The sequence below is a fragment of the Taudactylus pleione genome, unplaced genomic scaffold (genome assembly GCF_031769625.1).
Source record: "Taudactylus pleione unplaced genomic scaffold, aTauple2 ptg000069l, whole genome shotgun sequence".
Taxonomy (NCBI): Eukaryota; Metazoa; Chordata; class Amphibia; order Anura; family Myobatrachidae; genus Taudactylus; species Taudactylus pleione.
In genome coordinates this window covers 1,452,192-1,466,337 of record NW_028284471.1, presented here as the reverse complement: position 1 = coordinate 1,466,337, position 14,146 = coordinate 1,452,192, and the positions used below count along the sequence as shown (strand labels likewise).

The 14,146-nt window shown below is 44.7% G+C and overlaps 1 protein-coding gene across 13 annotated transcripts in view; it reads right to left on the bottom strand.

Moving 5' to 3' along the window:
* LKAAEAR1 (LKAAEAR motif containing 1) overlaps positions 1 to 14,146 on the bottom strand; it is a 95,434-nt gene that overhangs the window by 45,247 nt on the left and 36,041 nt on the right. For 11 of the 13 annotated variants that reach the window (XM_088467008.1, XM_088467002.1, XM_088467004.1 and 8 more), the window contains exon 3: positions 13,291 to 13,413. The exons of 1 other annotated variant lie outside the window; for it this stretch is intronic. In XM_088467008.1, the coding sequence (XP_088323134.1) occupies positions 13,291 to 13,413 (123 nt within the window). Of the gene's footprint in view, positions 1 to 10,171; positions 11,064 to 13,290; positions 13,414 to 14,146 lie in introns of those variants that run through there. One more of the 13 variants, XM_088467009.1, reaches the window with a different exon arrangement.

The window sequence follows — 14,146 nt, the reverse complement described above, 5'->3', positions numbered from 1 at the left end:
TAGAGGGTGTTAACTCGTCCCTAAATAACCTGTGTGGGCTTACTTCACCACTTATAAAGATTCCCTCTCATCGTTAGTACCCGTCTGTTACTGACTCCTCCCACTGCATAGTGGGCGGGTAACTTGCTGCCATCAGTAAGCTCCTACACTGGCACCTGTAACCGCTCGTTTCACACAGGCTTGTACCACGTCTACCTTTAACCGCCTACTTCTGGGTATGTGGCGCTGCAGCAACATTTCCTAGGTAGTGTAATTTAATTCTCACTGATCCCTCACTATGAACTAGTCTGCTTGGAGTAGTTGGTAAAGGGTTTGAGCTTGAAGACACTGGGATTAATACAGAACAGCCAGAGATCAGAATAGTGTTTTGCACTATTCTGGTGGACACAGGATACAAGCAGATGCAGGGGTCTTGCATCTGCTTGCATCTTGTAACCACCAGGGATCACACAAGATGTTACAGAAGTACAGTCCTCTCTGATAGTTAGAGGATATACTCTACAGAGATACACCAGCCCTTTTTATAGTAAGAGGACACAATACAACATGTTGTAATCCTGCTCTACTTTCTAATACCTTGGTGACTAGTATACAAATCAGACTACTGTCTCACAAAATATAAAGCAGCTTACATTTCAAAGGAACTGATCAACTGCATCCTTCTTTTGATACATCTATCACACAGAATGAAAGTGGTTTTAAACAGTAATAGGATTAGCGAATGACTTCCTCAGATATACTTGTTGTACATTTTACGAAGAAACACACAGGAGACCTCCTAGTGAGCATTTCAAAGAAAGTGCTTTAAACAAAGGCTTGGTTAGTCATCACCAAACCCCCTGCTAGTGTCAGGACAATTACCATATCACTTCCTATGTCACAGAACATAGAAATTCTTATAAGTGCATAGTTTTTACATTTGAACTTGCAAGTCTACAACTGTGCACAGCGCATTAAATATAGTATGCTAAAAAAAACATTATTAAATATACATTTACAGTACATTGTGCTTAGTTCATATGAAAATGGTGTTGCAGCACAAGGAATTTAGCCCCCCAGTGCCGTGGCCACCATTTTGACCACGTGGCCCAGGTCTCCAGCCACACTGACTTATAGAATTGTATACTCAGATTGCTTCTCTGCGGAGCCCGACCAGTTGCATGAGCTATAATGACCTATATCACCAAAGGGAGCTGACTTGGCCACGGTTATCAAAGAAAAATTATGCCAAGTGACCGATGGTGTATGTATTTGCATACGGCATTGCTAATACTTGAGAAGGTGTTTGGGATCCTTTCAGGGTGGAGACTGGGAGGTGACCTAAAGTGATTGCAAAAAGCGGCCATTTCATGGGCGTGTTATGGGCAGTGGCGTAACTAAGGCAGGGCCGCTGGGGCTCGTGCCCTGGGCACGAGGGGGCACCACCGACCATGGTACAGATCCGCCCTAGTCAGTCAGTGTAGTGCGGAACGCAGTGAGTGCGATCCGCACTACACAGTAACACACACATAGCCGCCGGCGCTGGGTAGAACACTCGTACTACCCGGCAGCGATGTGTGAGCTTCTTCAGCCAATGAGAGTCAGACTCCCATAGTACCGAGCGGGAGGATGGAGGAGCAGACAACGGCAGGCACGGCAGGAGCTGGGATTCAGGTAAGTCAGTGTTTTGTGTATGTACTGTATGTACATGTGTATGTTATGCACTACTGGCTGGGGGCACTGAATAGAGAGGACCACTACGGGTGGCACTGTATAAGGGGCTCTGCATAGGGGGGATCACTACTGGGGGCACTGTATAACGGGCACTACTGGGAGCCTGCATAAGGGGGACCACTACTGGGGGTACTGTATAAGGGGTACTACTGGGGGCCTGTGAAAGAGGGACCACTACTGGGGGCTCTGGATATGGGGAACTATATAAGGGGCACAGTATAAGGGTGCACTACTGGAGGCACTGTATAAAGGGCACTGTATAAGGGTGCACTACTGGGTGCACTGTATAAGGGGCACTACTGGGGGCCTGCATAAGAGGGACCACTACTGGGAGCATTGAATACTGGGGGTACTGTATAAGGGGCACTATTGGGGTCCTGCATAAGAGGGACCACTACTGGGGGCACTGCATAGGGTGGACTGTATAATGGGCACAGTATAAGGGTGCACTACTGGGGGCACTGTACAAAGGGCACTACTACATGGGGCACTGCTACTGGGGACATTGCATAAGGGGCACTACTACAGTGGTCATTGCAAGATGGGCACTACTACTCGGGGCATTAAGGTGCATATGGAATGGAAAGGAATGTTCCCATAGTGACAAGAAAGGGGTGTGTGTCATGTTAACATGCCCCATTTTTCAGTGACCACACGCAATTTTCATTGCATGCGCCTTCGGTGGGAGGGAGGGGCTCCAAATACCCTAGTTACGCCACTGGTTATGGGTGTGTCTGGGAACGCTGTTGCATTCCCAATTGCAAATCCACTGCTTCAGAGGTCATGTTTAGTTGGAATTGGGCAGAGTAGCTAGAGTAAACCCTAGGCTACCACAAACGTCGATGGTACGACTGATATTGTGTCGATTTTTGTGTTTACAATCTATATAGCAAATGCACAGACCACACAGCCTGAAAGTGGGCGTCTCACTGCTTGTACACTCCATCGCAAAGTTTCGCATAAAAGGAAGGCTGAGATTAGCATATGCATATTCCCACAAATGCCATTGTGAGTGCAGCTGCGAGCGTGGCTGCAATACCAACCATAAGGCCCTATGTGATTGTGAGAGCAGCCGCGAGCGTGGCTGCAATACCAACCATAAGGCCCTATGTGATTGTGAGAGCAGCTGCGAGCGTGGCTGCAATACCAACCATAAGGCCCTATGTGATTGTGAGAGCAGCTGCGAGCGTGGCTGCAATACCAACCATAAGGCCCTATGTGATTGTGAGAGCAGCTGCGAGCGTGGCTGCAATACCAACCATAAGGCCCTATGTGATTGTGAGAGCAGCTGCGAGCGTGGCTGCAATACCAACCATAAGGCCCTATGTGATTGTGAACATAAACAACCAGTGATTTAGAGTTTGTTAAATGTGGAGAAGAGAAAATTATTGATTTCTCCTGCAAAAATATCTGGAAAAAGTGCCTTTAGTTTTCTTAATAAATAGATCCCATTGTCACTTAATCTCCCTCCCAAAACCCCTCCATATATCTTTTGCTGTCCCTCCATATCTCACTGATTTCTCCAACCGTATCGCACTTATTACCCCCTCCATATCTCATTACCCTCTCCATATATGTCTCATTGCCCCCCTCCATCTCGCTCACTGCCCCTTCATATCGCTCTCACTGTCCCCTCATAGTTCTCTTATTACCCTCACTGCCCTTTCCATAGCTCTCATTGCCCCCTCTATAAGTAGCTCATTGCCCCCTCACAGCTGTCTCACTGCCTTCTCCATGGGTTCCTCATTGCCCCCGTTTAGCTCTCTCATTGCCCACTCCATAGCTCTCTCAATGCCCACTCCTTAGCTCTCTCAATGCCCTTCCATATCTCCATATGTCTCTCACTGCCCCTTCTACCTCTCAGCTGTGTGCTGTCTGACAGGCTTCTGTTGCTTCTCCGCTGCATGCTGCAGACAGGGCTCTACGTGTGACAGCATCATGCGGTTAAGCGAATGGACGTAGGCAGTAAGCACATTCTGCAATAGCACAGAATAGTGATGTCAGCCCTCTGTCACAATAAAGGGAGACTGCAATATCAAACACTAATATGTAAATTATGTCAAATATGAAATGACGTTCATACATCCAGCTTGTTTGCTTAAAGATACTGTCCCATTCAACTGAATGGGTTTTGCATAGAGTTTATCAGAGAAAGAAAATATTCTGTTCTGATAGATGCACCATTGTTTAGGGCGAAGCAGTAATATAGCTCATGCAAAAAAGTGCTTAATAAAAATCGATGTTACTTTTCCTGCACCTGTCACACAGGCGTCTGCATAGATATACTATATAGAGCTTTTTCAGCAGCATTTTTCTTGTCAGCAGGAAAAACGCTGTGAAATAATGAGAGCTTCTTTACCCAGCTGTTTTTCCCTGTAAAGAAGCTCTCAGATGCCTGCCTCTTTGGTCATTTGAAATGCTATAAGGTTATGTTTACAACTACAACACCTGGAAGCTGTTGAAAAATATAGTGTAAGAAAGCGCATGAGATTTTTACTGTGAGATCTGAGACCATTCTTGCCAGCTCCCATTCAATTTAGTTCTAAGCATGCAGAGCGACCTGCCCTCTCCTAATCTAAGCCCGTGCCTACTGTTATTGTATCTCTTTGCTGGCAGCATTCCCACAGCAGTGTAATGACAGGCAGGGGCAGCGGTTGAGATTAGTAGAGGGGGAGAGTTTTCACTGCTCTTGGGGCATGATTCAGAAATGGACGTAAATCCCGTTGCGACTGCGCCTTTGTATGCAGCGACTATGTGAAAATATGCAAATGTCGCAGTTGCAGGGATTTGTATTGAGACGCCCAAGGCGGCATCGCAGTTCAGCCGCTAGTGTATAATGACACACATCTGTCGAACATCTTACTTACCCTATGGTCGTGCAGAATGGCTGCCAGAGCTTTAACAACTAAGTACAGGATCATAACTGCAGGCTTTAAAATGACCCTGAAATGTTGTGACACGTCTGCGTTTCAGTCACCAGCCCACGCTCATGCCCACTTTGCGAATAATTTCTACCACCCCCATCGCAAGACTATTATTATTATTATTATATATATTACCAGTTATTTATATAGCGCACACATATTCCACAGCGCTTTACAGAGAGTATTTGGCCATTCACATCAGGCCCTGCCCCTGTGGAGCTTACACTCTATATTCCCTATCGCATGCGCACACACATACACACTAGGGTTAATTTGTGTTGGGAGCCAAGTAACCTACCAGTATATTTTTGGAGTGTGGGAGTAAACCGGAGCACCCGGAGGAAACCCACGCAAGCACAGGGAGAATATACAAACTCCACACAGGTATGGCCGTGTGCGGCATATGCGGCAGTGCGACTGTGATGCACGAGCAGTAGAACAAAACAACAGCCATTTGTTTAAACATCGACATTGCATTCATCTCTGAATCAGCCCCTTAGTCACAACTGCAATGACATTATAGACAGATGCACATAATCACGGCACACTGCAGTCACAGCTGTTTGTGGTTTGTGTGCAGCATCTGCAGAACCCACAATATCACCACACACCACTCGCGCTGGGAGAGAAAAGGTTTAGAGCATACCAAAATAAATACTGTCTCAGCATCTCCTCCCACTGCAGTGACCATTGTGTTATCCTATAATCTGCTGGTGAAAGGTGCAGGTGATTTCATACAGTATGTCTGTATGTCATTGTGGAGCAAAGTGTGTGGGAGTCTGTTTATCAGTCAGGGTAAATGTGTCCGTGCTGCACTATAAAATCAGGATAAACCATCTGAATCACGGACAATGATTTGATGTAAAATAGAGCTTCTATTTTGCAAGAATGAATCGAAACCATAAACAATGGAGATTTATGATAAGTCTGTGGTTTTTCTTCAATCTGTCTATGATCTGGTTTACAGACCTACTTGTCTACTCTCCTGAAATGTCCACGGGACTACCAAATTGCGGTAAGTCTCAGGCTCCTGGAAGTGTACACAGCCTCTTACATCAGGATTGAAATGCTTCAATAGAAAAAAAAAATTGGTTCAGACCTTATTTAAGTTTACACAAGATTATGCTAAAAGAAGCGTTTACAAACTCCAAAATATAAAAAATTGTGTTGAGCCCACACTTCTATTCCTGAATGTCATGATAAACAAATTAACAGAAATATTAGATTCCACTGAGGTCCCAACTATGAGAAGTATTCAATTAGACACAAAAAGTCGGAACAATTTCGCCTGTCCGACATTTCGCCTCATTCGCCTGTTTCAGAGGCGAAATCATTCCATGTGCGTCCTCGATTTATGCCTAATTCAATTGCAAAACAGGCGAAAACGGAATTAGGCGAATGCGGAACAGGCGAAAAGTACTGAAAGAAGTGGGGAAATCAGTCTGTACCCAAGTAAAAGATGCACTAACATAGGAAATCAACATAGATGTGTACTAATAGCCCTAATAAAACTATTTTGCGTAGTTAAGTTGTGTAAATTGCTTGCTATTAGCGTCTTTGTAAAAGTGGTGTAGAATGGCATTAAGCAGTATTTTTTGGTGAAAATAAGTAATCCAGTCAAATTTGGGGTGCTTGAAAATGGGTGCTAGCATATATTTATGTCTCTAAAGTGAACTTTTAAAAAACTTGGAAAATCCACCTGCTACATGCACCTGCAGTCCCAAAAACACCTGACCCATCCTTGCAGCTCCCCAAGAAGCCTATTTCACTAGTTTTTATGCTTGTCCCCCCACTTTTTACATTTTTACCCCAAAAATTATGTCTTTTTTGGGGTGTTCTTAGGTTTGTTTGTTTTTTGAAGATTTGTCTTTTTGGGGGGCTGTCCAAAGGGTTCTGTGTCATTTCCCCGCGTTTGCACCCCAAAATAAAGATTTTGCACTTCTTTTCACCTGCTATTGATTGGAGAATCTTTTTGGAGAATTCAATGCATCGAGTTTCTGATTAGGCGAAATTGTCCTGGAATTGAATTTGGCAAATTTTTCTTAGGCAAAATTTTCTCAAAAAAACAGGCGAAAAAGTATTTTCGCCTCTAATTGAATATGGTCCTATACATTTGGTATGGACAATCTTAAAACAATGAAAAAAAGAACAATAATTTTTTGGAAAATTTGCAGTATTTTTTTCTCTCCAAATTTTAAGATACTGACCATGACATGTTAACTTCCTCAAACCTAATCATGTGGTATAAAAGTTAAATTATAAACAAAATGTGTTTTTTTTTGTTCTGGTTTTTCTTATTGAAAAACATCAAACTTAGCCTAAGAACGTTTTGTATATGAAGGCATGCCAAGAATTGTGGATTTATGAACATCTCAAACCCTTATAAATAAAAACTACTCAGAATGTGTAGAAATATTTGATGGCTCATTAAGTGACTCAGTAAATTCAAATTTGGGAGACCTGAGGTAAAAAATATAATTGAAAACTGAGTTGACATGGAATTACCCTGCCTTGTTGTATGATTTAGTTTGAGATCTTTGGAATTAAATGGCCTAGGGAGCCCTAGTGACCAAATCATCATGAGTAAGGGTTTTTTCCCAGTGATTTCTGCAGCGTCTGTGCAGGACTCTGGAGAGGTAAGTATAATACATGGATGCAGGTTGTGCAATGGGCACCCCTTGACCCAGGGGCCCATGTGAACCACACACCCTGCACCCATTATCGATACAGCCATGCCCCTGCGTATACATCAACTTATTCATAAAGTGTGTTTCTGCAAAGCGACTCACCAAACCCAACTTGCACAGATCCATATATCTGGGTTTTGGGCTGAACAATCAGACTCCTGTCATACTAAGGAACATTTGCATGTACAATTGTCAAAGTTCCGAGATTCCTTTTCATTTTGTAGCAATCTGTTTTTCAGGTTTCAATGCACCCATATTACCTACACATCATGTAGTTAGTCATTTTGTAGACTGAGGGCCTGATTCAGCAGCGTTCACAAATGCAACTACGTACGCAGATCAGGCGATTGTTAGCCATTGCACATGCACATGAGCCGCACTGCACATGCGCTGCGATCGCAATACAATCACGCACGGACAGAGGAATCCATCGCAGAGTGAGTGACAGGCAGTGAGTGTTTGGGGGTGGTGACGGGGGAGTGGACGGAAAAACCCATAAATTAGCCACAGCGATTGCATACCCAGCTTGAGAGCCCACTGCGTGCAACAGGACTTGCAATATTTGCGGCTGGTCCAATGCTGCGTGACGGGCTGATGTGCGTTGATGGTTCCTATGTTTACACAGAGCGAGGTTGGACGGATATGAGAAGCCAGCAGTAGGTATCTTTATAGCGGATGTGCTTTGGCAGGCATTAGCATATTTTCGCTGCTGTGTTCTGTACAAAATCGCAGCTGCTTACGCTTTAGCGATCCTTACTGAATCAGGCCATGAGACAATGGGGGTCATTCAGACCCGGTCGCAAGCACCGATGTGCTCGCAACCGGGTCGATGGATAGAGCTGCACATGCGCAGCGGCCGCACTGCACGTGCGCAAGCCCTGCAGCTAGAGAGAAACTCTCTCGCTCCGGAGCTTGCTATAAAAGGGGCAGCTGTCGATGTTGATCGACAGCTCGCCCCTTTTTGTAGGCGGGCCGGGGGGGGTGGTTTCCAAAACAGGAACGCCTACCGTTTTGTGGGCGGCCGCACTAACATCATCAGTGATGTCAGTGGGGAGCTTCCTGCTCCATCAGAGCAGAAAGCTCCCTGGAGCTTGCGAGTGCCCAGACCCAACCTTAGGGTCTGGTCGCAAGCCCCGATGGTCGCGATGGTGATCACCATTGCGACCATCACAGTGGTCGCTAGCTAAGCTGTGGGTGGTAACCCACAGCTTAGCTTGCGACAAGGAGGCCGCACCCAAAAAAAAAGAAGCGCCCGCCCTCATTCAGAGAGAGCAATTGCTTCTTGCGACCGCCTCTGAATGAGGTCCAATATTCCATCTATAGATTCACTGGGAGCTAGTGATTTAACTGAGGCATCACTGGTTGCTGGTGAATTAATAAGCAGCATGCAAATGGCAGTCTCTCCTGTCTGTAGGCGATAGATGCACTTTAATACATATGATAATATATAGCTTATTTTGAAGCCAGTGTAACTGTATAATTATATGAATAAATGTAGTCTTGAATCAAGTAGTAGTAGCTGCCACTGAATTTGCCTGAACACTGTATTGTCTAATGCTGCATTTCACAACACTGAATGCCCAATGTATTATTATACTTTGTCTAGCAACAACAGTGCCGTAGAATCAGAGAACATTATTCAGTCACATCAGTCATTGCTACAGGAGAGCTTACAATATCATTACTCTACTAGAGGCAAAGAATATCGTACATTTTAGTATCAGGGGTATGTATTCAAGCTGCTACACAGGTGAGATCACAGAGATTAATTAAGAACCCGTAAAATACCACCATTCACATAGACCTCTATGAGAATGGAGATGTAATCCAATTTACCAAGCTCCAAAAAGTTACAGTACCTTTTCGCTGGAGAGGGACCTTAGGCTACCGCCCCGAACATCCGATACTGCGCGCATGTGCGTCCCGATGCCCAACTCTGGCAGTAAAATGATAGTGGTACTGATAGCTATCACTTTACTTTTCACTGTTCACTGGGACTGTCTCTTATCAGAGATACTGTCCTGGCTAGAGAATTTTGATAAATTGCCCCAAAAATTCAAAATAGCAGCAAATAGCAAAAATAACAGATGAAACTTATCCAGTAAAAATGGACCCCCACAAACTCAGAGTTAATGGTTTCAGAGATTTACAATCAGAGACACAAAATATTGATGTTTTGTTACAGCACTTAAATGTCTGCAAATATAAAACAATAAAACACTCATGTTATTTGTCCTTAGGCTGATATTACACAGGCTGCTTTTTACTAGATAAAATTTGTAACATTTGTCTGTCTGAAATATAAAGAGTTCCTAGCATTAACCATAATGTAAAAACAAACAAAGAAACCCCAGTTAAAATACTGTACCTGACTTCATAATACAGCATGATAGCCATTTGTGCGGATCAATTGAATATTCAACGCAGCCTGACAGTTGTTTAGGAAATACATACTGAGGTGCAAAGCTCAAACTGGCCCAAAAGCAAGGCATATTCCAGTGCTCACCAGCTGTGACAGGCTCACTTTAATGGCCCCTCACAGAGCTCTGTGTATAGAGGGGCTCATGTTGAGTTGGCTGGAATTTACGTTTAAACCTCAAGCCCATAACATGCCATGCAAAAGTAGCATTTTCCTTAGTTTACCGAGCTCCCAGCTCAGAAATTGTAGCATCCTTTACTGTGGGAGACAACAGTGGTATAAGCGCCTGATTTAGGTCACGATGTGTGACTTCACAGGGGTAGTAGTAAAAGCTAAAAGTACAATTTAACCACAGTATAGTGTCCGGATGTGTTGGTAATAACGTTGCACTTATTATGTGAAAGTAAATGAGACTAAGACAAAAAATATCAAATTAAAGTTTTTAAATTCAAGTCAATACACACATCTGTTGCCAACTACTTTAAAAGGTTAAATGGAAATATGCTTTATTGCTAACATCACAGCACCAACATTACTATAGTATTCAAATAGGAGCGAATCAGACTCATGCAGTTCACATTCTGCACCAGGGGTTAAGCACCAGCGGTTAAGCACCAGGAAGTGATCCTTCTCCAAACAGGTGCATATGTCGGTCTTGTGGTCAAGATGGGCTTCATTTTGTGCAAACATGTCCATGCTATACTTTGCTTGCATACACTTTCACCTCTACCCCCGACTGTCCCACTTAAAGCAAGGGGACGTAAGTGCAAAATGCATCCCAGTCGGAATGGGAAAGGATATATAAGAATTATGGAGCGCATGCTCTAAAGAAAAATAGGGTAATTAGAGGGGGAAAAAAAGATGCAAATTGCATTTACATCCATCTCTTGGTCCTGGATGTCTCTCTCTAGACATAACTTGCTAAGGAAAAGAGAAACCAGTCAGCGAAGGAGGCAGCTAAGGAAATGGCCTGTCATTAGAAACTCAAGCAGTAGGTGGCACTCAAGTCCAAAGTTATAAGCTGTATATAGGTAATCGGTTAACTGTATACAAATACAAACACATTATTTCATATATATATGGGGTGTCTCATCTAGCGATACAGGAGTAATAAACTATACTGACAGTTAGAATGGCAGTGCTGCATATAGAAAAAAACTTTAATATGAAGCAGAGGAATGTGTTTCACTGCACTGTTGTATTAAGCTGCACAGGTTCTGCATGGAAAGGGGAAGTAGCAGTTCCCAGCCAGAGCAGTCAGGGAATCCGGTTAGTTAGTAGTCCTCTGTCATCCTTCAGAAGATGTTCTACACGCTCTCTCTGCAAAACGACACAGAGGAATTACTTAGAACTGAACAGCATGACTCTTACCAATACTTGTCGTTCTAACCCTCACCTAATACACAGAGGGCCTGATTCAGACCCTCTCGCTAGATGCGACCGCTCGCTCCCAGTGTATGCGAATTCAGCTAAGTGACGTCAAGGCAGGCGATCGCACGGCAAGGCATAAACACGTCCACTATGTCTTGGCGTGCGATCACTTTGTGTTTATAGACGCCCACCAGCCTGTCTTTAGACGCCCACTAGCGAACGCCATCTCAAGGAAATATATACAACCATCGGTACATTGGGTTCCATCGTATCTGACCGCAGCGCTTGCGGTTGACTGTACCCTACCGCAAGCACTTCAGTGTATAATTCAATCAGGTGACGTGTACATGCCTGCGTCCGCAACTCCATTCCCCCATTACTACTGCCCTACCCCTGTTACCACCCACAAACGGCCTCTCTTGTCACTCATTCCACTGGGCTGTCTTTGCTGGGCGAGTGAGCGAGTGAGCACTTCCCGATCGCTTGAACTAGTTCGCGCACGCCCACTGCGATGCATACGCATGCACAATTGCATAACATCGGCCGCGTACGAGCGAGCGGCTGCTTGCGAGAGGGTCTGAATCAGGCCCAGAGTGTATATTTCTTCTAACATTGGGCCTGATTTAGAGTTCTATGCTAATGCCGCCACTGCTGCGTCTGTGTACGATGTGCGAAATTATGTTAATGTTGCAGACGCCGAGGAATGTATTGAGACGCCCACCTGCGGCTTTGCAGGTCCAAGCATCTGCGTACAAAGACGCAGCATCGGCTGCAGATTCTTCGATAATCGGACTTCTGAGTAGCCCTATGGTTGTGCAGAATGGCTGCGTATACTGAGACGCCGGAGTAAGTCTTACGAATGCACCCTGTGACATGCCCACGAAAACAGTCACGACATGTCTGCATTTTTTGCCACCACTCCCCATTACCTCCCACAAATGCTCCCTGGCTGTCAATCACATTGTGAGTAAATAGTTGCTGCGAGTGACTACGGTAATGTACCTTGACACATGCATAGTGAGACATAGACGCATGTGCAGTTTACTGATAATCGCTCAACTGCGAAAATAACGGCATAGCGTACATCTCTGAATCAGACCCATATACACCTATCCACTGCTCTAAGACATTTACTGTCGCCTTCTCCTACCAATACAGACTTCTCATCTGCTCCTAGTATACAGAGCCTTCACCTGCTTTTAATACACATAGCACTCCCCACCTTCTAACACACAGAGCTCTGAACTCTAACTATAATAGGTGCAGGGTGTGCAGAGCACACGGGCCCCGGGGGCCCATACCGCACACCCTGCACCTATACTTTCTAATACTTACCTCTCTGAAGTCCCACTTTGGCTGGAGAGGCGCTACACAAAACACCAGGAAAATGGCCGCTGAGGCCATTTAGCAGGCGTTCTGCACATGTGCAGTAGCTAAATCACCGGGAAAATGGCTGCTGCGCCACCTTCCCGGTGTCCTGCGCATGTGCAGTAGACTCCGGGCACAGACTGTGCCCGGACTCTACTGAACCTGTCACTGTTCTGCGGCCGCCCGAGAGAGAGGAGGGGACCCCAAACAGTGAGTGAATATGGGCCCCTCCTCTCTGAATACGCTCCTGCTCAGCTCCCACCTGCTCTAATACACTGACCTATCCACGCTTCCCAATACACCAATCCAGGGCCAGATTAACAATGTGGCGGATGAGGCTACAGCCCCACATAAAAAGAGGCCCAGTATAATGATGGACAGCCGTCCGGCCGGTTGTCCATAAATCATAACTATTAAAATTGTATTTCTATTTTCTTCTCAAAATTATGCAATTTTTCTACTTGTAACTGTTTAGGGAGACATTGGGGCTGATAGTGTAGGGGTGTACACACCCACATAGAACTAGCCACACCCACACAGCACTGGTCACACCCCCTCCCCTTCTCACAATAGGCCCTTGAACATTTTCAGTCCCAGTCTCATACACAGACCTCTCATATACATAAACCTCCTCTACTCCTAATATACAGACTTCATCTGCTGTATACACAGTTAATCTCTGCAGTAGCAATTTAATCAGATACAACCCAAGGTTATCAAGAAGACAGATTACAGAAAGCACAGCGATTGGATCTGTCAATAGTCAAAAATATACATTTTGCTGAATACTTAGCAACTATGAGCTCACCTGAATTCGGCGCAAGGGGTCCCGAGTGTTTTCTGTATGCATTCGTGGGGGCAAGAACATTTCAAGTTCAATGGCTTCGCGGGCAGTGGGTTGGCAGGAGATCATATGATTGATTTCATGAGCCTACAGTTCAAAAATGTTATAAAAGTTATTACCTGATCTTACACAGACCCAACATCTAAATTAATTTATCATAGTGAAATGTGATATCCCTGATGGTGTCACATCAAGCTGATTCACTGGTCATCCACAAGTGGTTTAAAAGAAAACAGTAGGATGTTGGTGGGGCTTCCAACAGCATCTATCTGTTATTATTGGTCACTCTCTTCCTATTAGAAGCACTATCTAATAATAGACAGGCAGTCCCAGGGGAAGTGTTTTTTTCCCCTGGGATTGCTAGTCTGGACTGCTATTAGTAGAGAAAGCACTTCCAATAGGGAGATACTCTCCTGCCTTACCGTGAGCCATAACCGGCGTCTATGGGACCTAGAAGCCAGTGTTTTTGCGCATGCCTCGATCACAGCCCCTGCAAGATGGACTGCCACTGGCAGGAGCCAAAGAGAGAAAAGGACAGAGCGAGCCGGGCAGCTGCATGGGCAGCCCCCGCCAGGAAAAGGTAGGAGCCGCAGCTGTTAATAATAATGAATACTGTTATTTATATGGCGCCACTATGGGTCCGCAATTATATCAACAGAAAACACTGCACATATAACAACAAAAATGTGCAAAAGACTTTCAGAGACATTGTAGAACATAGGACACAAGTTATAAAAACATTACAGCATAAGAATTCAAAATACCAACTAAAGACGCGCTGGCTAATCCCAAAGGTTTGGTACCACTGTTGGTAATGGGG